This window comes from Podarcis gaigeae, assembly GCF_964106915.1.
Source record: "Podarcis gaigeae genome assembly, chromosome: 14".
NCBI lineage: Eukaryota > Metazoa > Chordata > Lepidosauria > Squamata > Lacertidae > Podarcis > Podarcis gaigeae.
Window position 1 is genome coordinate 30,543,850 of NC_139690.1, and position 25,896 is coordinate 30,569,745.

Genomic DNA, 25,896 nt, shown 5'->3' on the forward strand with positions numbered 1-25,896 from the left:
GGAAATTTATAATTTATCTTAAAAACCATTGTAAACAGCTAAAATCATTAGTAGGATTGGAATGACATTTGTAGTTTAACGGTGAATTTTGTACATAATAGAGATGTAAAAGATTTGGATTATCATAAAAGATGCCGGAGGAAATGATTAACAATAGGACCCACAAAGGGGAAGAGGGAAGTCCAGGAGATTCTTTGGAATCTTGTTTTTATGTTGTATGTTGGATATGTGATTGTAAAATATGAAAAACCAAATAAATAAGTTTCATAAAGCAGAGAAAAGCAAAGAAAGAAAGAAAGAAAGAAAGAGAAAGAAAGAAAGAAACTGGCCTGAGTCCAATCCAGCACTGGGAACCAATTGAAGTGGCTGAGGGATACCAGAAGCTGACAGCTTGTAGAAGTTCAGAAGGGGTGAGATGAAAGGGCTCATTGCTTTTAAAAGGCAATTTTAGGAATGTCAAAAGGTCCCTTTCAACTGTTTTCCAAGGATGGCTTTCAAAGTGCTCAAACCCAAAACCTTCATTCTCCACTGACTCTCTCTGCTCCCGTTTACAAACCTGGCTGGCTTTGTAATTCTCTGCCATCACCCACTGCTCACTACATGATCTCTTATTGGCTGGGCTAGTCCATGTCACTAAACCAGGAAACTGAAGAAGCAGTGATTAGTGATGGAAGCAAGAATGTGGTATTAAGGAAAGTAGGGGGGCAGAGGTGGGAGCTGGAAGCCCTCTTTGTCCATTCTGCTGAAGACCAGCAACTTTGGGGCTCCTCCTCTCCCTGAAACACTTCTGTCCCAGCTGGTCATTAGAAGAACTTGTAATAAAGAACTGCTACCCAAATTTGCAGTTTTCCTCCTCCCTCCGAAATCCATTTTCCTCTTGTGTTGTGTCTTTCATATTGGAGCTGCAAAAGGTAAGGGCCTTTTTGTATCTACTGCTTTGGGACGCAGGAAGCTGCCTTATACTGAGTCAGACCATTGATTCATATAGCTCAGTACTGCCTACACTGACTGGCAGTGGCTCTCCAGGATTTCAGATGGGGATCTCTCCCAGCGCTACCTGGAAATGTCACTGGGGATTGAACCTGGGACCTTCTGCAAGTAACACAGGTACTCTACCACTGAGCTATGGCCCTTCTCCTAGTTGATGGGGGGGGCAGGGAGGAGAGTGGGTTTTGTAAATAGATAGATAGATGGATGGAAGAATGTTGCTGAAACTACAGGCAGGGGTACAACAATAGTCATGTGTGGGCTTGAAAAGGGGCAAAAGTTTTCATAACTAGGAGGTTTGGGGAAAATACTTCTCTCTTTTTCCCAAATTTGTTTATTTTATTTATTTGTTCGATTTCTGTACCACCTTTCTGCCCTGCTTCCAACCTGAAAATCAAAGTGGAAGACCAATGGATGGAGCCCCAGGCTGACAACAGTTTCTCTCTTCTAACTTGTCCCACTCAAACTGAGTTTCAATCAGAAAGCAAGAAACGCTTAGAGGTTCCTACCATGGGCGTCTCGGTAATAGGCATGTGTGACACTGCGGAACCTCTCCTGGCCGGCCGTGTCCCAGATCTGAAAACATCAACAAGCAATGAAGTCACAAGAGGCCAACTCGTAACACACATCATCTCCTTCGTTCCATTCTATAAGTCAATGCCCCAAGTCGGTCAGGGAGGTGGGGAGAGAGGGTAGATTCATTCTTCTCTTGCTGAAAGCACCTGGTTGGTAGGCAGTGACATTTCCCTTTTTCAGCTTGTTTATTGGGGTTTCCAAAATTCTGAGGGTTGAGTCCAGACCTTTAAAGGATTTGCCTATAATGGATCTTTACAGGAACCACCTGCCCACAGAGCCTCCATCTCCCCAGGCTTCAAATTACAGACTGACCTTGACACACTGTTTTGGAAATTGTTGAGCAGAAATCTAAAGTTGTCCTTTCTGAAAAGAAGCAGGAATTTGAGCTCCTCTCTCCACAATCACCAAGGCATCTCCCCCGCCCCCACCCTTGGTGGAGGGTGTCCTTCCTAACAAGGAGCTGAAGGGGCCCCATCAATCTGAAACATGATTAATTTTCTCAGCCCGCAGAGAGATGTTGATAAAGATAATTATAGGCAAAAGGTGACATGAGTAATGCCTCTTCAAAACGGGCCGTGCCATTCCTCAGCCTGGCAGCATTCTGAAGCCGTTCCCATTTACTTGACGAACAGCTTACGGTGCATCCTTAAATGAGAAAATCCATCCGACAACCAGCCAGAAGGGCACCCTCATAATTAGATTTATCTGCCTTTAATGGACTAAAGGCATTTTCACAGGGTGAACCATCTTCCTCTGTTGTGTGGGGAGAGGATTGCCAATGCCACCAGTCCCATCGGTACTAAAAAACCCCCACCATTTTGCACATTCCCTAAGCCCCTTCTGAAGATGGAGACAGGCGGCGACAAATTGCTACCTGTGGAACTGTTGGTGCTGTATTACGGTATCCCCCCAACTGATCATGGCTATGTGGCAGGACTTGGTGGGTTTTCAGCATCACTAGAAGGGATCTAAATAAGTGTGAGCAGGAGGAGAAATGAAGTAGCGGAAGACTTCTAACAGCACAGCACCCTGGTGCCTTAGGGGGCTGCATTGTAACATGAGCATCAGCAAATAATGGAAATACGTTTGTTTGTTTTTTTGCAGCCAGTCATAATAAAGAGCATGTAACAGCTGAGGACCATTTCTACTAGCAACGATAGCTATGTTTTACATTCACAGTCTGCTATTTCTAAAAACCAGTTGCTGGAAACAGCAGAAAGGGAAAGCACTCTTCTGCTGGGGGTGGTCCTGTTTGTGCATTTCCCATTGGGGCATCTGGGTGGCCGCTTTGAGAACAGGAGGCTGGACTAGATGGACTGCTGGTCTGAGCCAGCAGGCTGTTCTTTTTATTTTGTATTTCATAAAATTTATAAACTGCTTTACTGGGGTGGGGTGGAATCCTCAAAGCAGTTTACGAAAAGATAAAACAATTTTAAAAAATCACTACAATACTTTAAAATGTACACAAAGTTAAAATACTAAATCAGGTTAAAATTCACAACAACTTTCTAACCATCTGGGCAGGCTTGTCTATACAATAATGTTCTAGCAGGTGCCAAAATGAATACAGTGAAGGCACCTGCTTGATATCAACAGGCAGGGAGTTCCTTATGTTCTTTAGAAGAACCTGGAAGCTAGATCAGGCCATCTTGCCCAGAATCCTGTTCTCACAATGGCCACCCAGATGCCTCTTCTGGAAACGCTGCAAGCAGGATGTGAAAACCATGCAAGGTGTGAGACTGGAATCACCCTGTGGGTGAAAAATGTGCCTGGGTAGGGCTTCTATTTAAATATGACACCTCTCTTCACACTCAGCACTAGAGCATTATTCCATTAAATTCTATTATTTAACAGTTATTTAGCAGGGTGCTGGGGGCCCAACACTTTGCTCATGGAAAGAGTTATCCTGGCACACACATCCTAAACATATCAGAAGCACCCTGAGCTCAGAATGGACACAGTTTGCCTTACCTGCAACTTCACTTTTACGCCATCCACATTCAAGACTTTATTCTGGAAGAAAGGAGGGGAAAGAAGTGAATTAATCCATGTGTGACGTGAGCCACCATCGACATCAGGTTTGGGGCAGCCAAATAACCTACAAAGCTGGATTACAAATACTTCTGATGCCCAGTGGAGGCTAGTCACCTAGGGGGAACAGGGCACTGTCCCACCAATTTCAGTCTGTCTACAGCCAACCCACACCTGCTTGCCTTCGTTGCCTGGGGTGGGGGCCGCTTGCCACCTTCCTCCTCTTCCTCCATCTCAGTGTTGCCCTTGTAGAACTCAAAAGGAAGGTGGAGGTAGACAAAAATTAATGAGCTCTGATTCTGATCATCATTGGCCCTGCTACCACTTTCTGTTGGGCTCCCAGCCTGCTGCTGGTCTCAATTTATTTATTTTTAAATCTCATACAATTTATACACTGCTTGACAGTTGTTTTTTAAAAAGCCCTCAAAGCTAAAAAAGAAAAGATTAAAACTCACATTAACTTTCTAAACATTTCAGTAAAGGTAAAGGGACACCTGACCATTAGGTCCAGTCATGACCGACTCTGGGGTTGCAGCGCTCATCTCGCTTTATTGGCCTAGGGAGCCAGCGTACAGCTTCCGGGTCATGTGGCCAGCATGACTAAGCCACTTCTGGCGAATCAGAGCAGCACATGGAAACGCCGTTTACCTTCCCACCGGAGCGGTACCTATTTATCTACTTGCACTTTGATGTGCTTTCGAACTGCTAGGTTGGCAGGAGCAGGGACCGAGCAACAGGAGCTCACCCTGTCACGGGGATTCGAACCGCCAACCTTCTGATCGGCAAGTCCTAGGCTCTGTGGTTTAACCCACAGCACCACCTGCATCCCATTAAACATCTAGGTAGGCTTGCCTAAACAAAAATAGTTTTAGCAGGTGCTGAAAAGAGTGCAGTGAAGACACCTGCCTGTTATCAATAGGCAGGGAGTTCCAAAGTGCAGGTGCTGCTGCACTAAAATAGCTATTTCTTACAAATCCAGAATGGGCGTTAAGTGGCACCTGTAGCAATGCCAGTTCTACAGTTCAAAGGAGTTGAGTGGGCATTTATGGGGTAAGGTGATCTTGCGAGTAAACTGGTCCCAAGTTGTTAAGGGATTTACATACTAATAGTAACACCTTGAACTTGGCCCAATAGCAAATCAGCCGCCAATGCAGATCTCTGAGCAAAGATCTCTCTGCACCAACTATAGTTTCTGGATCAAGTGCAAGGGAAGCCCCACAAATGGTGCCTTGTAGTAATCCAGTCCTGAAGTATTGGGCACCAGCAAACGTTGGCAGATGCTGAACTTTAAACCCAGCTGGGACCCACCAGAGCCCCCCCCTAACCTGCCCACCTCCCCAATTCTTGCACACTCAAGCATCTCATTCACCATGCTCCTTGCAACACTTTGCCATCAAATGCAGAAGCTGACACAGCAAACTCTTTGCAGACAATCCATCCCTGCTAGGCGAGAGCAGAGACTACAGACATCAAAGTCTCCCTCCTGGGACAGGCCAGCCTTAGAAGTTAATTCAAAGCCATGTCAAAGTCTCAAGAGAACAAAGGCCGATGTTAAAGGGTGCACATATCCGCAAAGGGAACATAGAAAGATAGAAATCATAGAATGAGAGAGTTGGAAGGGACCTCAAGGGTTATGGAGCCCAGTGCCCTGCAAGGCCCAATCCTCTTTTAAAGCCCTCTAGGTTGGGAGCCATCACTGCCTCCTGAGGGATTGAGTCCCACATCTCATGGAAGACCAAGGTTTTCCCATTTTGGGGTCCCCTGGCTGCATTATGCATTTTCTAAACATTGCAAATCCGGTCATTTATCATCAGAGAAACATTATGTATGTTCCCAGATTCCCTCCAGCATTTACAGAGTTTACTAGGCAATAAAATCGACCACGAAGCAAGATTAAAAGCTTGGAACAAAAGGCATTAAAAAGGGATATCAGTTGTTCTTGCCAGAAGATTAGCACACAATTACAGGAAACAGGTCAGGCAAAAACAGCACTGGCAGTGGTTACTCTCATACATTCAGACAAGCGATATTCCCAGTCTTATTTGGAGATTCTGGGGATTGAACTTGGGATGTTTTGCTTGCAAAGCAGACGCTCTACCACTCAGCTAAGATTCTAGTCCTCATGGTTTTGTTATTCAGCTGACTGAAACAGGAGCATAGGAAGCTGCCTTGTACCGAGTCAGGCCACTGGTCCATCTAGCTCAGCATTGTCTGCACTGGGTTTCAAATAGGGGTCTTTCCTAGCCCTACCTGGAAATGCCAAGAACTGAACCAAGTACAGATTTTTGGTAGTGTGATAGGAATTTTATGGTCTTAGATATATGGTAATGTTCATAACCGCACATACATAGATCAACACAGGAAGACCAACCTGGAACCATTTTGATTCCTAAACTGAGCAAATGTTTTCTCTGCAAGGTCAAACTGCAAAAGCCCCCCCCCCCAATTGTCTTTTCCTTCGCAGGTCCTGTCTTGGGGGTATGTCATTGTTTGAATAAGTATTTATCACTACAAAAGACTGGCCAGGCTACCAAGGAAATCCAATCAAGTAACCTGCCAGACAGGAGATAAACAAGGACAAGAGAAAAACAACAATTCTATGATTCTGTGAACATTTAAATTTCTGTGATGTAGATGGGATGTATCTGAGGGGTGGTCTTAGGTTACACCCCATCTGTGATGTATGTATAATGTTTCTGGGGGTGGTCTTGATCTAGAGGATGGGAATTTCAGAAGTCTTTATAAGCCCTTGCACAGCATTTTTGTGGGTCCTCCTCCTCTCCTGCGAGTGAAGGGAGCACCCTGTTGCAACAGATCAATAAAGATCAAGCTTACTAGCTGCTTTGCTTCTCAATATTCTCTGGTTGGCCTCTGTTATTCTCTCCTACCAATAGGGAACCTATGTAAGGACTTTATATGGGCTCTTGGATACCCCATAAGGGAAAAGGGCATATTTTTATTTACAACAGTAGCAAAACTGGGCTGGCTGCCTGCCTGCCTGCCATCTCCATCACGTCAGCTTCCAGCCCTTCTGTGAATCTGTGAGCATCATTGCTTTAGGAAGATTAAATCTTTGCATCGGCTTTGACCGAGACTCCGCGAGGCAGGAACTTCCAGAATGAGAGCTACAAAGTTCTCATCTCGGGCTCCAAAGCTGCCATCCCAGAGAGAGTGGAGCCAAGAGGCAGCCAGCTTCAAAAAAGCGAAGCGCTAACCTTCCCCATGCAGGGTCTGGGCACGCTGAAGAGATCTAACAGGGGGAGGAAGAAGGGGAGAGGCACACACCAGCAGTGAGCACACCAGGCGCGAGACAGAAGCCGTAATGTCCCATGCGCAAACTCCAAAAAGCCATCAAAGAGCTCAGCTGCGCAAGTATCTCTGCTCCCCCTACCCCACTCAAAAAAACAAGTTTCTGGTGCGAATGTTTCCCTAGCAGCTTGATAAACTCTCAGAAGTCGGTCTGGGTATGGGGAGGCTATGAAGGATTTATTGGAACCAGGTCAAGGATTCTGTGTTGTTTTCCTCATTCACAGAGCTGCAGAATTCAGCTTCTCTTGATACAGTACAGTGGTGCCTCTGGTTACAGTTGCTTCAGGTTACATACGCTTCAGGTTACAGACTCCGCTAACCCAGAAATAGTACCTCAAGTTAAGAACTTTGCTTCAGGATGAGAACAGAAATCGTGCTCCGACGGCGTGGCGGCAGCAGGAGACCCAATTAGCTAAAGTGGTGCTTCACGTTAAGAACAGTTTCAGGTTAAGAATGGACATCCAGAACGAATTAAGTACTTAACCCGAGGTACCACTGTCTTGGGTTACTTTAGCCCAGGATTTTGAGCTGGTTTCATGGTGCCCTCCTTAAACCCCGAACCAGCTTGCCAGTTAGCACAGCCTCATTGCCCTGCCCTTCAAATCCAACACACACACACACACACACAGAGAGAGAGAGAGAGAGAGAGAGAGAGAGAGAGAGAGAGAGAGAGCCTTGTTTTATCATGACACATCCATGCCTGCAAGCTTTGCTTTCCTGGTTCCACCGTCCCAAACTCTCCTATTTCCTCAAAAGGCTCCACTGTTCCAACCTTCCTACCCCGTATGCCTGGAACTAGCTCCCTGAATGCCTGTGTATTCCTTCAAAATGCCACTCCCTTTGCCAAACACGCCCCCCCCACTGCCGCCGCCATGAAACTCAACAGATGTGCAGACTGCGACTGATGGGAGCTGAAGTCCTTTGCTGAAATGACAATGGCAGCACAATGTATCTTAAACTGGTTGCAAAACAGGTTTCAATGCTGTAGGTTCCTCAAGCTACTACAGGAATTGGAGTTTTCTGAGGATGCCAGGATCTTTTCATTAGAGGCCCTTGGTCCTGCCACAGCACCAGAGTGCCTAGGAATTAGGGATGTCAGTGACAACCAATAAAACGGGAAATGAGAACAAAATTTGCCCACATTCACTTATTCGTCTCGCATCTAGTATGGAAATCAATCAATCAATCCAGCAAGTATGTTTTCACTGTTATTGTCAGTTTCAGTCTGCAAATGCAATTGATTACATTTTCCCCTCATTTGCATAGCCTTTCTCTGCACTGAAATGAATGGGATGGAATTAGGTAATGACAATGTAACTTACATAGCAACTTAGTTATGTAAATTACGACGTTTGAGTGGAAGGCGGACTGCAATGGAACAGAAACATTGCAGCGTTTACTGAATACTGAACAGATCAGCAAAGCAGTGCCTTCTTATATTCCTGCTAAGGACTCTTGGTTGAAAGAGGGTTGAAAACTGGATTAAGCATTTAGCACATATATGCCACAAGAATCCCATAGGGAGATCAATAATCTGGTTCAAGAAACATGTTTTTAATGAAAAGTCAGAACAGCTAAGATGATATAGTGTAAATAACCTCACTTTGTTATTTATTTACTGTCATACCTCGGGTTGAAGTAGCTTCAAGTTAAGTATTTTCGAATTGCGCTCCACAGAGTGCATTACTTCCGGGTTTTGCCACTCGCGCATGTGCAGATGTTCAAAATGAAGTCATGTGCATGCGCTGAAATGCGCAGACACGCATTTGCGTCTTACGTTTACTTCAGGATGTAAACGGGGCTCCAGAATGGATCCCGTACGTATCCAGAGGTACCACTGTATTACAATTATATCCCACCTTTCCTCAAAGATCCCAAGATAGATCTCTTCCTCCATTTTGTGCTCACAACAGCCCGGTGAGGTAGGTTAGGCTAATTGGCCCAAGGTCACCCACTGAGCTTCATGATTGAGTGGGGATTCGAACCCTGGTCTCCTAGGATCTAGTCTGATGCTCTAACCACTACACATCACCCCAGAGCCCTGGTCACCAGTCTGTTTTCCAACCCCATATCCATTTTGCTCTTATGAAAGGGCTGGGCCCTTTATCAAAAATTCATTCAACCAGCTCTTGCCTCCATTAGCAGCTTAGCAAGTGGCAGCAAGATCAAATGCTCTTTTTTTCTTTATTAAGCATACCCATCTTTATGCATCAGGCTTTATCAGAATCTGCACTGGGATGGATATTGGCATCTCAGACAATCCTCACCAGCCTGCCTCTGACCGTCCATCAATTACGACCTGCAATCCAAGCTGGCGCCTCACTCAATGCAAAGAATAAATGAGTTTGCTTTGCAGAGAAAAGCAAGGCCTCAAGTTCATTACCCGTGTCGACAGCACGGCTTATCCCCTCCACGGATTTGCTTTCATTAGGGATCAAGTGAGATTCATGTCCTAACAATGCCAGCCGGAGAGAAGGGCTCCCACTTCTGAAAACAAACAATGATTTTCTGAGAGAACTGCAAGATGAGAGCTCCAGGTTTATGTAAGCCCTGAGGCAAAGGAGGACTGTAGCTCAACCACGACAGTCAGCCCCATAAGGGGCTTATCCACACTTACCTTTTGCTCCACTCTTTCCAGGCAGAGGTCAGGGCTTTAATGCTCCAAGTCCAAATGGCTGTTTTTGTTTTGCTTTACCCCAAGTTTTCCCCATGAAAACCTGCTCTTTTAAGCTGAATTGGAGAAAACATCCATTTGGGTTTTCTGTGGGTGGATGTTTGCTCTGCTATAGCTTTAAAAAGTGGGGTTTGGTAGTGAAAACTCTGGAGCAAAACAAAAAGAGGGTGCCGACATAGAGCTTTAAATTGCAGACCATGGCTGGAAAAAGCAGAGGAAAAGTGTGGATAAGCCCACAGCACACTGCTGAGGCAACAGCTCTCTCTCTCTCCCTGGAGAGTCTGTGCCAATGAACTGTCCAGGGTCCTGATCAGTGGCTTCTCTAATCGTCTGTGGTCTGTGGACTCCCCTTAGCTCTTCAAGACACCACATGGAAGCAAGTCTGGTTTAGCAGTCAGTGTCAGACTAGGGCAGGGGTCAGCAACCTTTTTCAGCCGTGGGCCGGTCCACTGTGTGGTGGGCCGGACTATATTTTTTTTTGGGGGGGGGAGGAACAAATTCCTATGCCCCACAAATAACCTAGAGATGCATTTAAAATAAAAGCACACATTCTACTCATATAAAAACACGCTAATTCCCGGACCGTCCGCGGTCCTGATTGAGAAGGCAATTGGGCCGCATCTGGCCCACGGGCCTTAGTTTGCCTGCCCCTGGACCAGGGCCTGGGAGACCATTGGTCATTGGTGTGACCTTCAGCCAGTTACAATCTCCCAGTCTGACTTACCTGGCAGGGTTGTTGTCAGGATAAAATGGGGAGGTGGAGGAGAACCACGTATGCTGCCTTGAGCTCCTTGGGAGTTTGGATGGCCACTGGTCAAGGAGTCCATAGCTGTGATTCCTGCATTACAGGGGGTTGGACTAGATGACCCTTGGCATCCCTTCCAACTCTACAATTCTATGACAGTGGGCCACAGTCTGAACAGATGGCCAGGCATACCAGTGCCTCAATCGGGCCTGCCTTCAACTGTCACACCTTTACACATGCCCTAATCTACCTCTCTAGGAAACAAGAACAAACCTCCCCCTTTCTTTGCGTAACAATTAGGCTGTATTTTGTCCTTTGCAAAAACCTTCAACAGTTACAGGAAGTTCTGCCCTGTTCTGCTTGCAGTGGGTAATTTGCACCTCCTTCAACACCTCTAAGCTCAGTGACAGGCTGTCTCTAGCAAAGTACAAGACAATGGGGTTTTGGGGTGGGGGGAGAAGGATTCACAAGGGATTTCATTATCACTAGGGAACCTTCTCCTGTTTTAGTTAACGGAAAGAACCACCATTCACAAATTATGATTGAAATGCCACACTCTGGTGAGCATGGGAGCAGAGAAGACATCCCTCTCCCCTAGTTGCTAGTCTTGGAGGTGCCATGCAGCTGGACTTAGGTACTGGCCCATCAAACCAATTAACCTGCCCAACTGCAAGAAGTGGTCCTTTCTCCAGGCAACTGAGTACAAGCGGTCCTTTCTCCAGGCAACTGAGGAGCGGCTTCTATTGCTCTTAGACCAGCGAAGAGGGATGCCTTTGGCGACTGGTGGAGTGTAACGGAGGGAACCCAACTGGTAGAACCAGATATGTGTTTTGTCCCATTCTCACTTCAGAAGACCGGTTTCTCTGCCCACTTGAAAGGCACAAGTTCTTTTTACAGCCTCCTCATGGAGATGGAGGCTCCTTAGGACTACGAGCCACCATGGCTGTGCTCTGTGCCTCCATAGTTGAAGGCAGTGATGCTTTACAATGCCAGTTGCTGAAACCACAGGAGGAGGAGAAGAAGAGTTTGGATTTGATATCCTTCTTTCTCACTACCCGAAGGAGTCTCAAAGCGGCTAACATTCTCCTTTCCCTTCCTCCCTCACAACAAACACTCTGTGAGGTGAGTGGGGCTGAGAGACTTCAGAGAAGTGTGACTGGCCCAAGGTCACCCAGCAGCTGCATGTGGAGGAGCGGGGAAGCGAGCCCAGTTCCCCAGATTACGAGTCTACCGCTCTTAACCACTACACCACACTGGGAAAATGCACTTGTGCTCGAATCCTGCTTGTAGCTTTCCCACTGAGGCATCCAGGAACAGGATGCTGAACTAGATGGGCCACTGGCCTGATCCAGCAGGCTCTTCTTGGGTACTTATCCTTGTCCTGGGGGAGCAATTCATCCCAACCTGGCAACTTCTTCTGTTCTCAACAAGCAACTCTACCTGCAGATGCCTTCTTCTCTTACTGCAAACTAGCGTTTCCAACTGCTCTCAAACTAAGAGCATTTTTATTTTATTTTGGGGGAGAAGTGGAGGTCAGAGAGAAGACGCAGATGGGCTTTTGAGACTGAACAGAGTTGTTGGACTCCTATATGACATGCTTCTGCCGAGCATCAACCCATCTCCACTCGCACAGAACCTTGCGCAGCCCTCTTTCCCTCATCTCGCTGCTCCCTCTCAGGGAGCTTGTCTCTGATAACAAGCATGTGGCAGCAGCACCTTTCAATCAGGGCACCCAACCTCGAAATGAATCGTGCTGATGCTCTCGGAGGCGGTGAGGTTGCTTGCAGAATATAAATGACCTTGGGAGGAGGGGAGGGGAGAGAAGACCCCTCACTTCCTGAAATAAACCAACAGCTGTTGAGAGGCTTCAGGTGGGGGAGAACGCAGGTGCCTGCCTTGCCCTTGGTTCACCTAGCTCCATATTGCCTTCATTGACTGGCAGCAGCTCTCTAGCATATCAGACAGAGCACATTCTCAGTTCTACTTGGAGATGCTGTGGGTTGAACCTGAGACCTTCTGTTAAACCACGGAGCCTAGGACTTGCCAATCAGAAGGTCGGCGGTTCGAATCCCTGCGATGGGGTGAGCTCCCGTTGCTCGGTCCCTGCTCCTGCCAACCTAGCAGTTCGAAAGCACATCAAAGTGCAAGTAGATAAATAGGTACCACTCCGGCGGGAAGGTAAACGGCATTTCCGTGCGCTGCTCTGGTTTGCCAGAAGCAGCTTAGTCATGCTGGCCACATGACCCAGAAACAGTATGCTGGCTCCCTTGGACAATAAAGCGAGATGAGCGCCGCAACCCCAGAGTCGGCCACCACTGGACCTAATGGTCAGGGGTCACCTTTACCTTATAAGCTGCCTTATAACAGAGTCCATCTATCTCAGTTTTGTCAACAATGACAGGCAGCAGTTTTCCAGGGTTGTAGGCCAGTCTTCTTCCTGACTATACCTGGAGATGCTGTTGAGGACTGAACTCAGGGTTTTCTGCATACAAAGCAGGTGCTCTAGCACTGAGCTACAGTGGCTCTTACCCTGATTGGAAGAGGCACTCAGCGGCAGGTTACACCAACACTTCAGTATCTCTGCTGCCTTCTGGTCTTGCCTATACAATTGATCAAACAAACAGAGCCTTCAGCAACCTGAGTCTAAATAGCTGAGAGCAGCCTCCGGCATTATTTCCAGAGGGGCGGTTGTTTCAGCCATCTGAGTCCCCTACTGTCTACAGCAAAACATCAACAACAGAGGGTCTTGAGGTAACCTCAAAGCTAGCAAATTTATTGTGGGCATAAAGATTTTGCAAATGATGGCTCACTTCATCAGAGGCAAAGGAAGTATATATTCACATGGCATGTTGCTTTTTGCTTTTTTTGCTGTGGTGGGAGCAGGATTGTGAGCACTGAGGTCAGAAGGAAATGAAATGCAAAGAAGGAAAGTTGGTGATAATAATGACACAATTAACAGCAGTAATTCACAAAAGCCCTGCTCCTGGTGCACAGGTGAGCCAATTAACACATATGATGTCAGGGCTGGCCCAATATGTTTCTCTGCCTGGAGCAAAACCAAGATGGTGCCCCACCCCATTCTGAATACAAAAGCCAGCTGAATCTTACTTCAACACTGTCAGTGGGACAGCAGTAGAGCCTGTTGGGCACACACACTTGTCCTCCAACAAAGGGGAACAGGAAGCACTCCTCAGGAGAAATGGCCATAGGGTTGCTGCCAAAGGCCCCCATCAACCGCTACCTGAAGCAGTTGCCTCTTTCTGGCTAATGGTAGGGCCGGCTATCAATAATGTGCTAAATATATGTATTGTTGGAACTGATGGGAGTTGTTGTCCTAACCTTCTAAAGGGCACCAGGTTGGGGAAGGCTGATTACATACCATCCAAAGCACCCTGGGAACTGGAGGCTGAGTTATAAATATTGCCCTCCAGTCTCACAGAACTATAGTTCCCAAGGAACCCTGGGAAGAGGAAGTGTGTGCTAAATCTCTTCAATTTTGCCATGTACAAATACCCTCACATTCTCTGCTCCATTGAATTGCTATAGATACTTTCCTCATTTGCAGTCATGTGAATGCCCAGCAAAACAAGTACTGGTAAGAAATCTAGCATCTTGATCAGGGGAAGCAACAGTCCCACTCTATTCTGCCTTGGTCAGACCCCACCTGGAGTCCTGTGTCCAGTTCTGGGCACCACAGTTTAAGAAGGATATTCACAAGCTGGAATGTGTGCAGAGAAGGAAGACCAGGATGATTAAGGGTCTAGAAACCAAGCCTTATGAGGAACAGTTGAGGGAGTTGGGGATGCTTAGCCTGGAGAAGAGAAATCTAATAAGTGACATGAGAGCCAAATAGCTGAAGGGTTGTCAAGTGTAAGATGGAGCAAGCCTGTTTTCTGCTGCTTCAGATTGGAGGACCCAAAACAATGAGATTCTGGCTAAACATCAGGAAGAACTTTCTGATGGTGAGAGCTGTTCAACAGTGGAATGGACCGTCTTGGAAGATGGTGGACTCTCCTTCACTGGAGGTTTTTAAACAGAAGTTGGAAGGCCAACCATCAGGGATTCTTTAGCTGAGATTCCAGCACTGCAGGGGGCTGGACTAGATGACCCTTATGGTCCCCTCCAACTCTATGATTCTATTAAAAGAACAGTGCAGGGTAGAAAGAGCTAATGGGAAAATACCAGTGAAGTGGGAGGCAAGGAGAGGGAAGGTAGTGCATTACTGGAATGGACAAATGAAGGCGGCCGCAAACAATTGTGAAAGAGTCATTCTTTGAGCCAGGAAATGTCTCCAGGAGCTGTTGAGTGCCAATGAAGTCAAGAACATGGTGACATTTTGGATTCAAAGCCAGAACAAACAGGAGACAAAAAAATCAACCCTTGCCAATTTATTTCAAAGAAATCCAGTGCTGGCTCGTCCCTCTTTTCGATTATACGCCGTCCAAGGATCAAGCAAGCTCAGCATGCACAAACAGATTGGGATCTTTTTGGTGCAACATGAAAACAAATCAGAAAGTGTTGTTACACAGGGCCCTGGCTGTGTGGTGGGTTGGGGGTGTCTTCTACAACATGTTGTCGACACAATATTAGTGCATCAGTCCTGGGTTTATAACTGGATTGTCAACACTTCATTCCATTTTATCAGTTGTCCTGCAATGCTTCCCCGATGTCACCAAAACATTGCCAACTGGAGAGGGACTTTTGCATCACAGAGCTACAAAAACAGGACATAAAAGCCCACAACTGCAGAACATTAGTAGTATTGTCTATGCTGCCTGGCAGTAGTTCTCCAGGGTCTCGGACTCCAGCCTTACCTGGAGATGTTTTTGCAGACCGGACCTGGGATGTTCAGCTTGCAAGACAGATGCTCTACCACTCGCCCTATCCCCAAACCAGCTTTTAAAAATCAGAAAGTTCTTTTAGAAGATCGGTTTTGTGTGCAAGCAGCAGATAGCCGCCCTGCTAATAGATTGATTTTTCTTGATTGGTTGTCAGGAATTCAGATTCCATTCCTTCCCAAAGGATCCAGCCAGGACCCTTCTCCTTATTTCCCCCCCCCCCAAAAAAACCCCAAGCCTTCACAAAGGAGAGAAGATGAGGAGAAGAAGCAGCAGCAGCAGCAGCAGCGAGGCAACAGGCTAAATTTACACCGTCTGCTGGAGGGGAAATGATGATTTAAGAGGTTTAAAAATACCTTTACAAAAAACCCAGCTGTCTGAACAGGGAGAAAGAGAATGAATCACAGTATTGGGAAAGGTGGTGGTGGAAGAAAGTAAGAAAGAAAGCAAAATCTGGGGGAGCGAGAATGCAAGAGAGTCCCTTGGAGAGATGCTCTGCCAGGAGAGCGTTGAAGGTCAGTGCAGAGGCTGCAGCTGGATGAGACCTGTTGTAGCAGAAAACAGCCCAGCCAAGAGGCCAAATCTGGTAGTCCCTTCTAGCAGCAGACTTTTGGTTGTCATGAAGGATGACCGAGGGTGAGCTGGACGGCTCTGAACATGGGCATCTACAGGAGTTCGGGGGGGAGGCAACAATCTCAACCGCAGCCCACATGAATCGCCAGGTCCCCAGCTTTCATTTTTTTTAAAGAGCACGTCTCTAGCATTTGCAGAACCTGAGATATAAGGCAAGATGGACAGGCACACATTTTCTCATTTGGGAGGTAGGTAAATGAGCCTGCTCCCCTATTGACAGTTGTATTCTTTACTTGTTCGTTTGCTTTATTTATATCCTACCTTTCCTCCAAGGAGCTCGAGATGGTGGGACATAGTTCTCCCCCAATCTCATTTAATCCCCACAATAACCCTGTGAGGTAGGTTAGGCAGGGAGTAAATGGCTGGCCCAAGGTAACTCACTGAGCTTAATGACAGAGCAGGGATTTGAACCCTGGTCTCCAGGTCTAAGTCCAACCCTCTAACCCAGCCTTTCTCAACCTGTGGGTCCCCAGATGTTGTTGAACTACAACTCCCATCACCCCTAGCTAGAAAGGCCAGAGCTCAGGGGTGATGGGAGTTGTAGTCCAACAACTTCTGGGGACCCACAGTTTGAGAACCACTGTGTGTCTAACCTTTGCTTTGCTTCCTCACTGGAAGAATCCCTGTGGCCGCCCATAACTCTGACCCATGGGGCAGTTATTCTGCGCTAGCCCCTCTTGCCCACCAGGTTTGACCCATGGCATGTCCACACAAGCCTTCGAATGCCCCCTGCCCTACAGTAAGGTTACCAGACGTCCCCATTTCCCGGGGACAGTCCCCGGATTTACAAATCAGTCCCCATACAAAATCCATTGAAGTTGAAAAGTGTCCCTGGATTCATTGAAAAAGATCTGGTAACCTTACCCTAGCGAGCCGCTGCCGGTCAGTGTTGCCTTCACTGTGCAAGATGGACCAAGAGTCTGAGTTGGTACAAGGCAGCTTCCTTTGTAAACCAGCCCTTCATTCAGAACCATGAGGACTAGAACCTTATCAAGGCTTGCTGCCTGCAACACTGGAGAGCTGCACTGCCAAACCAGTGCAGACAATGCCACCCTAGATGGAATAATGGACTGAATTCTGCCTAATGCACCTTGTCATGGGATCACAGAATCATAGAGTTGGAAGGGATCCCCAAGGGTCATCTAGTCCAACCCCGCTGCAATGCATGGTTCCCCCATCCAATTTGAAACTATAGCTCTTCTCCTGTGGCTGTTTGGCAGCCCCAAAGCCCCTCCCTTTCCCACACAACCACTTCTTTGGTAGGTGAGGAAAGAGAAGGACCCGGTGTTGGCGGCAGGTGCTGATTAGCTGCTCTGTTCTGCAATGGAGAGAATTTATCCTGGCACACTGCCTATTCCTTAGCACTCCCTGTGTGTTGCTGCTTTCGCTCGTCTCCTCACACATCTGCCAATACAGATCCCCATGCAGACAGCTCTGACTTGCAAACGCTTCTTGCAGGAGCCAGCCTGGGAAGAGTGGAACCGTCAAGTCGAACCCAACCCAACCCATCACCTGGCGGTTTTTTCATTCCTTGGAAGAGACACAGATCACAATGCTACACAGTCCGGCGGTGTGTGTGTGTCTGTCTCTGTACAGAGGGCTCCGAAGGGCCCTCATCTGTGTTGCGTGGAAATGGCTGCCTTAAGGTCAGTTCCATTGGAGACACGGAGAACGCAGCTGCCGCATTAGGAAAGCTGGAAGAGTGAAAGGCAGATAAGATTTCACAGGGCAGAGAGTGCAGGGAAAGGCGGCAGAGAACAAACTGCATGTGGGAGGAGGTAATAACCAGATGGTGGTTAAATGCAGGATAAATGCAACAGTGTCTGGGTTTAAATGCAGGATAAATGCAACAGTGTCTGGGTTTAAATGCAGGATAAATGCAACAATGTCTGGGTTTCGACAGCAAGAGATATACATTCAATTCCCCACCCTGTAGACATGGACAGAATAGGCTCTTGGCTTCATCAAAATCATGGTGTTGTGCAAAATATGAGGAAGAACTTTCTGATGGTAAGAGCTGTTTGACTGTGGGATGGACTCCCTCAGAAGGTGGTGGATGCTCCTCCTTTGGAGGTTTTTAAACAGAGCTTGGATGGCCACCTGTCAGAGAATCTTTAGCTGTGATTCTTGCATTGCAGGGGGTTGGGCTAGATGACCCCTGGGGGGCTCCATCCAACCCTACGATTCTATGATTTTGTGCAGAGCGTCTCACACTGTGATGCTTCAGATCAGAGCTGTTCAAATCAGATGCTTGAAATCACACTATGATGCTTCAATCAAATCAAAGTGACTTGGACTCTGAGCCTAGAAAGATTCCAAGATTGGGATTATGCAAGCATGTACCTTCTGTTTCCAGTAGCCATTAGGGGTGGGGGGCAGCTACAGTGCCCTGTCCCACCGGGAGCACTGGGGATGCTGCTCAGCCACATTATGATGCCCCAAATTTCACAACGCACTGTTCATGTGTTTTAAAGTTTGTATGTCCTAAGGGCTAGAAACTTGAGCAGTTAAAAAATAATAATGACACAGGCTGCAATCCTAACCTTACATTTCCTAGAGTAAAACCCATTGAATTCACCTGGACATGATTCCGAGTAGACATAGTTAAGATTGCACTGTTTGCTTGCTAAATTCTATACATGGATACCAATTTAAGCAGCGGATGTACAAAAGGCAGCCAACCTTTCCTGCAGTATCATTTAACCAAATCCCCTAGATCCCAACTGCATTGTGTTTGCAACCCACAAACTCCTGTTCAGTTAGCTTCCCTGCTTTGAGAAGGCTTTTGATCACTGCCTGTCTTTGAGCCTTCAGTGCCACTGTTGCACCTTCAGGGTGAAATCCATTAAAAGAGAGTCAGATGTAGAATGAGGAGGGTCTGTTCACTTGGCGAACTTTCCCTGCATCACAGAACTGTAGAACTGGAAGGGAAACCAAAGGGTCATTTATTCCAACCCCCTGCAATGCAGGAATCTCAACTAGATCATACATGATAGATGACCCTCCAAACTCTGCTTAAAAGCCTCCAAAGAAGGAGACATTAAGTTCATCCTGACTTGAAGGTGTTCAAGGACAAAGTCAAGCACCATAACTTTGAGATTAGCACACATTAAGAGTAAGGAGGCAGAGAGAGATTTGGAATTACAGACTTTTACATATCAAGCAGATCTGTCTGATGCTATCGTTCAGGCTGGTTAACACTAATTATGACATCTCTGCCCTTTCAAACTATGTTGGTTTAATTAACGAAGCTGCTCCCCTCCCTTGCAATTCACGGAAGGCTTGCTATTAATTCTTGAGTCACACGCTGAACTTTCTTAAGAGCAGAGAAAGTTACCGAAGGACCGGCAATCTGAGGCTGCACAAAAGCAAGGAAGGAGAAGTGGTGCATTTGGGGCATCATTAAAGGTGGCTGAGTAGGAGGCAGGATGAAGCATCTCTGCTGTCTGCAATCAGTTTGGTCCCTGGCACCCTCCTCCAAAGTGGCAGAGAGCACTCTTTATGCTTTAACCCGCGCGCTGATGGAGCCCAAACCCTCCTCTCTCCTGTTCCATTTCAGATAATCTCTCCCATTGTTGCTTTGAATGAAAGTGCATGAGGAAAAAGTCACATACTAACTATCTCTGTAGCAATTTGGCCAAGAATAGAAAAGGCGGCCCCTCAGGTGCTGGAGAGATAGCGCCAGAGAGAAGCAAAGGGGGGCTTTGCACACCTGCTCCCTCCAGCAAGAGCATCATAAATACAGCTCCCTTGTGCACCACAGCAGCCCACAGCTGGCTGTGACAGAAGCCACTGGGAGGAGGGAGGACGGAGAGGATTGAGTTTGTATTTTAATGAGAAGCTACCTCATCCACACTTCCCAAACCAGCCAAAACTCAGCTCTCCTTGATAACCCACACTTCACATTTTGCAACACAGTCCCCCAATGAATGAACCAATCACTGTGTGCAAACATGCAATATTAGGGCAATGGGTGTATAAAAAATATGTATGGTGGTGAAAATAACATGCAAAAATGAATTATATCAGGGAAAACTGCTTGCAAAACCGTGCATGTTGGTCAGAACTTTGTTAGGAGATATGCTTTCACCAGCATGAAAATGTGGGGAGCTGAATTTAAGGTTGGAAAAAATGATAAGCTGAAATTGACAAATTCATCCATCCCTCCTCTGGAATGAACCACAATCAGCACAATCAAGGAATAGCATCCAGATATAATTATCTGCACTCAGAACATGCTGGCTTTTGCAACATGCTGTCTTTCCTTTTGAGGTGTTTGTAAGGGGCTTTTCTTACATTGCACAAACAAATCATCTCACCAGGGGTCTGGAGTGCAGCTTTCCTGGCTGCTCAACTAAAGCACAGGCCACAGGCAGAAAACATCTCTCTTTCCCATGGGGCTTTTCCAGATCAGGAAGGGTGAGTAGGCAGGGACATTGCACAGTTTACCAAGTCAAGTTTACCAAGTCAAACACACTGTCGCCCACCCCACAACAATAAGGTGCATCCTCAAACCACAGACCCTCCCCCCTCAAATTATAAAGAAATCCTCAAGCATCCTGAGAACAAGGCAGAAAAATGGAAGTCCATTTTCCCCCAGGAAGAAAAATGTTGAGAAATTGGGAGGATTGGTACAGCTGGTAGTCCATCTAGAAGCAATTTGTGAGCTGGGAGCTCAGCTGAGAAGCTTGCCTGAAGGGGGATTGGAATGAGGATTTGGCAGTAAGAGGGGGGGGCAGTGAACAGGCTGGCTGGCAGGCAGAGGCATCAGGAGCAGATCCGAGACACACACACAATAAGTCCACAATAAGTCGAGACACACACACAATAAGTCCAGCTGCAGACACCAAAACCATCTTCATTATCTGCGAACCTTGAAATTTGGGATTCCCCCCCTCCAAAATAAACTGGTGCCAATGTTTTGCACTCATTTTGCATTCACTTTGCACCACAAACTCCGTGTTTTGCACCAAATCAGGCTTTGTGGTTGTCACTCAAAAACCCAACATTGTCCAATTCATTGTCTGGCAAACTTCTGCACCAGTTATGCATCCCTTTGCACTGAAAAACTCACATCTTGCTTCCTCCACCCCAAAAATGCTCAAAGCAAAATAGACAACCTTGGGTTTGGGGGTGGGGTACCTATGTCCCACAGTTTTGAGTATCATATACTCACTATGGGGCACAGGGTTTTCTCTGCAAAATGGTGCAAAACCGGTTTGGAGGGGATCCCAGATTTTGGTGTTCACAGTTAATGAAGCTACCAAAACCAGGCCTGGAAATCACAGAATGATAGAACTGGAAGGTACCCCAAAGGTTAATCTCGTCTAACTCCCTGTAATGCACGAATCACAGCTAAAGAATCACTGACAGATGTCCATCCAAATTCTGCTTTAAAACCTCCAAGGAAGGAGAGACCACCACCTTCTGAGGGAGTCCATTCCACTGTCAAACTACACTTAGAATTAGAATGTTCTTCATACTGGCAGAATCTCCTTTATTGTAATTTGAATCCATTGGTTTGGGTTCCACCCTCCAGAGTAGCAGAAAACAAGCTTATTCCACCTTCCATGTGACAGCCCTTTAGATATTTGAAAATGGCTATCCTATCACCTCTTAGTCTTTTCTTCTCCAGGTTAAACATTCCCAACTCCTTCAGCCGTTCCTCATCAAACTTGGTTTCCAGACCTTTGATTAAACTGTGGTGTCCAGAACTGGACACAGTTTTCCAGGTGGGGTCTGACCAAGGCAGACTAGAGTGGTACTATCTCTTCCCTTGACCTGGACACTATACTTCTGTTCATGAAGCCCAAAACTTCATGAAATACTTACAAGGTGGTCTGGGGTCAAGGGGAAGCAATGGGAATTAAGCCATACCTGGGTATAGAAAGAGAAGCTGGTGGGCACAGGGACCCCTCTTCCTGAAGCCTTGAAATCCCAAGTGGCTCCCATCTTGCACACAGGACACAACCACACAACAGGAGTAGCAGCTTCCTAGGCAACAACACACACAACTCTGGGCTCTGTGAGTTACCATCCTTTCCCTGTAAGCATCACAGCTTTATGGAACTCGTGGACACATTTATCTCTAGCAGTAAACATGAGGACTCCTCAACATCAAAGCCTGTTTAATCGCATTGGCCTTGAAACTCTCTGAAACACACACACACATTTGGACCCCCATGGACGCAAACCAACAGGAGAAAGAAACTCCGCTTCCAACAGAATCTCAAGGCGGTGGTGGTAGTTGCAAGGGGAGTATTAAGGAGAATAGGAATGGGCATTAAAAATGTAAATCTCCACCACACTCTGCAACCAAGTGATCCAACTGCAGGAGCAAACTGCTGACTGGGAGATGGAGCGCTCCAGCTGGAATCTAGTCAGTAACACCTGGGAGATGATAAAAGGGCTGCCATTTGCACTTTCTTCTGCTGATGCAGTCTGGAAAAGAATTGTATTTTTTTGTTGCTACATCATGTTGACTGTTGAGTCATGTTAACCTTGTGGTCTACTAAGACCCCAAGATCCTTTTCACATGTACTACAGTAGAACCTCAACTTACGACCGCCTCTACTTGGGCCCGATCCAAGTCATGACCATGGCAAACCCGGAAGTAAATACCAGGTTTGCTGAGATTCGTGCATGCGCAGAAGCGGCTTTTGCCGTTTGTGCACGTGCAGAAGCAGCAGCTGCCGTCTGCACATGCGCACAACGACGCTTGTACCAGCGACACGTTTCGCCTAAAGAACGGGCCGCCAGAATGGATTATGGTGGTAAGTAGAGGTTCCACTGCACTGGCGAGCCAGATGTCCCCCTTCATATATTTGTGCAGCTGGTTCTTCCTGCCTACATGTCGAACCTGACGCTTGTCCCTATGGAAATTCATTAGTGTCAGTCCACTTCTCCAATCTATTAAAGCAATCTTGAATCCTGATTCTGTCTCTACCACTCTCAGTTAAGTGTCACCTGCAAATACCTTCGTCCAAGTTGTTCATAAAGATGTTGAACAACAACGGTCTCAGAAGAGAACGCTGCAGCAACCAGCTTGTCACTTTCCCCCAGGATGACGAGGAAGAATGAGCACTCCTGGGGTTTGGTCAGCTACAAATTCACCTAACAGTCACATTATCCATCCCACATTTTACCAGGTTCTCCACAAGAATATCACGAGTGAGTTGCCTCGCATGACTTGGTTTTGAAAAATTCATGCTTTTCAAAGTGCTCACAGACCGACTGTTTAGGACCTTTTCTGGCAGTGATGTCCAGCTCACCAGTAGTTACCTGGGTAGTGTAGTTAAGGGGGGAGGGGGGCTGTGCATATTGGGCAGCAGCTTCCAGAGGGTGGCCTGTGGCATGTAGGGCACCCCAGCTGCTGTGGCCATCCTCCAGCAGGCCCAGTGCTGCTGGAAAAAGCAGTGCAGGGTGCGGCACCAAGGGGGCAACTGGGAGGGATGCCCCACCCCTGTGAGCGGTGTGCCCATGCAAGGCATGTGTGACCACCCGGGCACTCAAGCAGCTTGCTATGCCACTGTCTCCTCCCCCCCTTTATGAAGATGGGGGGGGGAGGAGACAGTGGCGTAGCAAGCTGCTTGAGTGCCCGGGTGGTCCACAGAGACTTCACCTGTTCTCCAAGCATTCACAAAGATTATAGACAAAGGCTCTGATATTACATCCACAAGCGCCTTTCATACCCTTGGGTTCCGGAGGCGGCGCGAATGGTAATGGCTGCCCTCTTCTAACTAGGAGAGGGAAGCTCCGCTGAAACGGGTCGTCCGCTACGGCGGAGACCCACATCGGAAAACCGCAGGCGGCAGAAGCCTGTGGTCTTGGGACCCGGCGGGTGCCAGGAACTGCCCCCAAAACGTTGAAGGAACCCCGTAAGGGGCTCCGGATCGCGGAGGGGGTAGCGGCGCTGAGGGTCGTTCCGCAATCAACGGGGCGAAGCTGTTGCCGGTGAGCACTGACCTTTCTTCCTGGAATTTGTGTTTCGGAAAGCAACAACCCGTGAGTAAAAAGGACTTTTAAAAATTCTAAAGATTTAAAAGCTACGGAATTTGGCTGAAAGCGGAGTGACGAAAAAAAGGAAGTCCGCTGCTACTGAACTTCAAAGCAAAGAGCAGGAGGAGTGGAGGCAGAGAGTGAACTTTTAACCTGATGGATCTGAGCACCCACTGAATCTCTTTTGAAGCAGAATAGGACTGTAAGCATTGGATTTTGTGTTTCTGATTTGGACTGTGATATCTTCTATTGGAATTACAATTTAAGTAAGAAACCCAGGTGCTGGAACTGCCTGAGTAACTGTAGCAGTCAGTCTGCAGATCTGGATACTTTGAATATAAACTTGGAAACAATCTGAGGGGGTCTGGAATTGCTACTTTGAGGCACCATTTGGAATACCAGCAAGCACTATTTGAAACATTGTGTTCTTTTAATACCAACTCTGCTAAAATTTATTATTTGAAGGTTCTTGGACATTAATTCTGATTTTATGAACTTTATTGGAATTGATCTCTTCCCGAAAGACATTTTAAGCTCCCCCTAGAGGTCTTGGAATTTACAGCAGTGGCATTGTTTTACTTTCTCTTTCCCGGCCTCCTGTTTGACTGTTACCATCTGGGCCGTCTCTTTCCCATGGGAATAACTCAGCTTGACCTTGACTTTTAGATAACTTTGGAATGAGTGGTGCAAGAAAAAAGGAGCCTAAAGAAAAGGAATCTAGAGTAAGAACTAGACAAACAACCTTAGCCACAGCCTTACAGTCACGTAGATCGTGTGTGCCTATCTTGCTTTCTGAGGAAGAAGCTGTATCCCTGCCACGGGCAGGGGAAGGAGAAACTGAGGAATTACAATTGGAAGATATGGCCTCAGGAACAACTGCTTCTATTTTAGAGAAAATCTATGAAAAATTGGAATCTTTGGACAAGAGAGTGGAATCTTTGGATAAAAAAGCTGATGAGCAAACATTTAAAATCGACCAAAACACAGAATGTTTAAATAGACTAACTGGACAAGTGGCGCAGAATGCACAAGCAATTGGAGAATTGAAGGAGGCTACAGGTGAAAATCGGAAATTGGCTGAGGATACCAGCCAAAGACTTGGAAAGTTAGAAAAAGAGGTGAGACCACTCAGTAAACAAGTAGGTGAACACCAGACCTACCTTTCTATGATTGAATTGCGGAACAGGGAGACTAATTTAAGGATAAGGTCGGTTCCAGAAGTGGAAGAAGACAACTTAGCTGAGTTTCTGACCAAAATATTTTCCAAGTTCTGGAACTTAGAGGAAAAAGACTTTAAAATTGTATCAGCTTTCAGGCTTGGAAGACTTATAAAGAAAGACAAACCCAGAGACTGTTTGATAACATTGAGATCAAAGGAGGAAAGGGACAAGATCCTGGGCCTGCACTACGGAAAGTCACTGGACATTTTGGACAAAAGAATTGAAATTTACAAGGACATTCCTAAACAACTTTTGGATCTTAGATCTGAGTACTTGGAACTAGCAAGACTGTTGAGGAGTAACTCAATCATCTTCAGGTGGGACTTTCCTCAAGGATTATCCTTTACTTTTAGAGGGAAGAAGATTAAAGTTAGAACTTTGGAAGATAGAGATAAATTTCTAAACGTGTACGGAGAGGACCTTCAAAAAGGACTCGGATTACCCTCAGGGCCTGGAGCACCAGAGGCACCGGCACCCTTGGATTCTGAAGACCCAGTGAACAAGGTACCACCCCCAGAAAAATAACCAGATTTATTCAGGATGTCTCTGCAGCTGTTGAGTTGGAATATAAATGGCTGTAATATTCCGGAAAAAAGGAGGAAAATTTTTCACGTATTAAAAAAGGAACAATTGGACATTATTTGCTTACAAGAAACACATGTGACCAGGCTCCATAGAAAAGTGTTAATAAACAAAAGACTTGGTCAGGAATTTATATCTTCAGACATAGTAAAGAAGAGAGGCGTGGTGATATATGCAAAAGAGAGCCTGTCACCTAAATTTTTATTCAAAGATGAACATGGAAGAATTTTGGCAATCGAAATACAACATCAAGGAGAGAAGATTCTGTTATTAGGAATTTATGCACCAAATGAAGGAAAATCG

General features: G+C 46.5%; 1 protein-coding gene across 1 annotated transcript in view; it reads right to left on the reverse strand.

Moving 5' to 3' along the window:
- Positions 1 to 25,896, reverse strand: part of RAB26 (RAB26, member RAS oncogene family) — a 107,944-nt gene that overhangs the window by 21,838 nt on the left and 60,210 nt on the right. Inside the window, exons 3-4 of the mRNA XM_083712113.1 lie at positions 3,535 to 3,576; positions 1,497 to 1,563 (exon numbers count right to left, since the gene is read on the reverse strand). Coding sequence (XP_083568239.1) covers positions 1,497 to 1,563; positions 3,535 to 3,576 — 109 coding nt within the window. The remainder of the gene's footprint in view (positions 1 to 1,496; positions 1,564 to 3,534; positions 3,577 to 25,896) is intronic.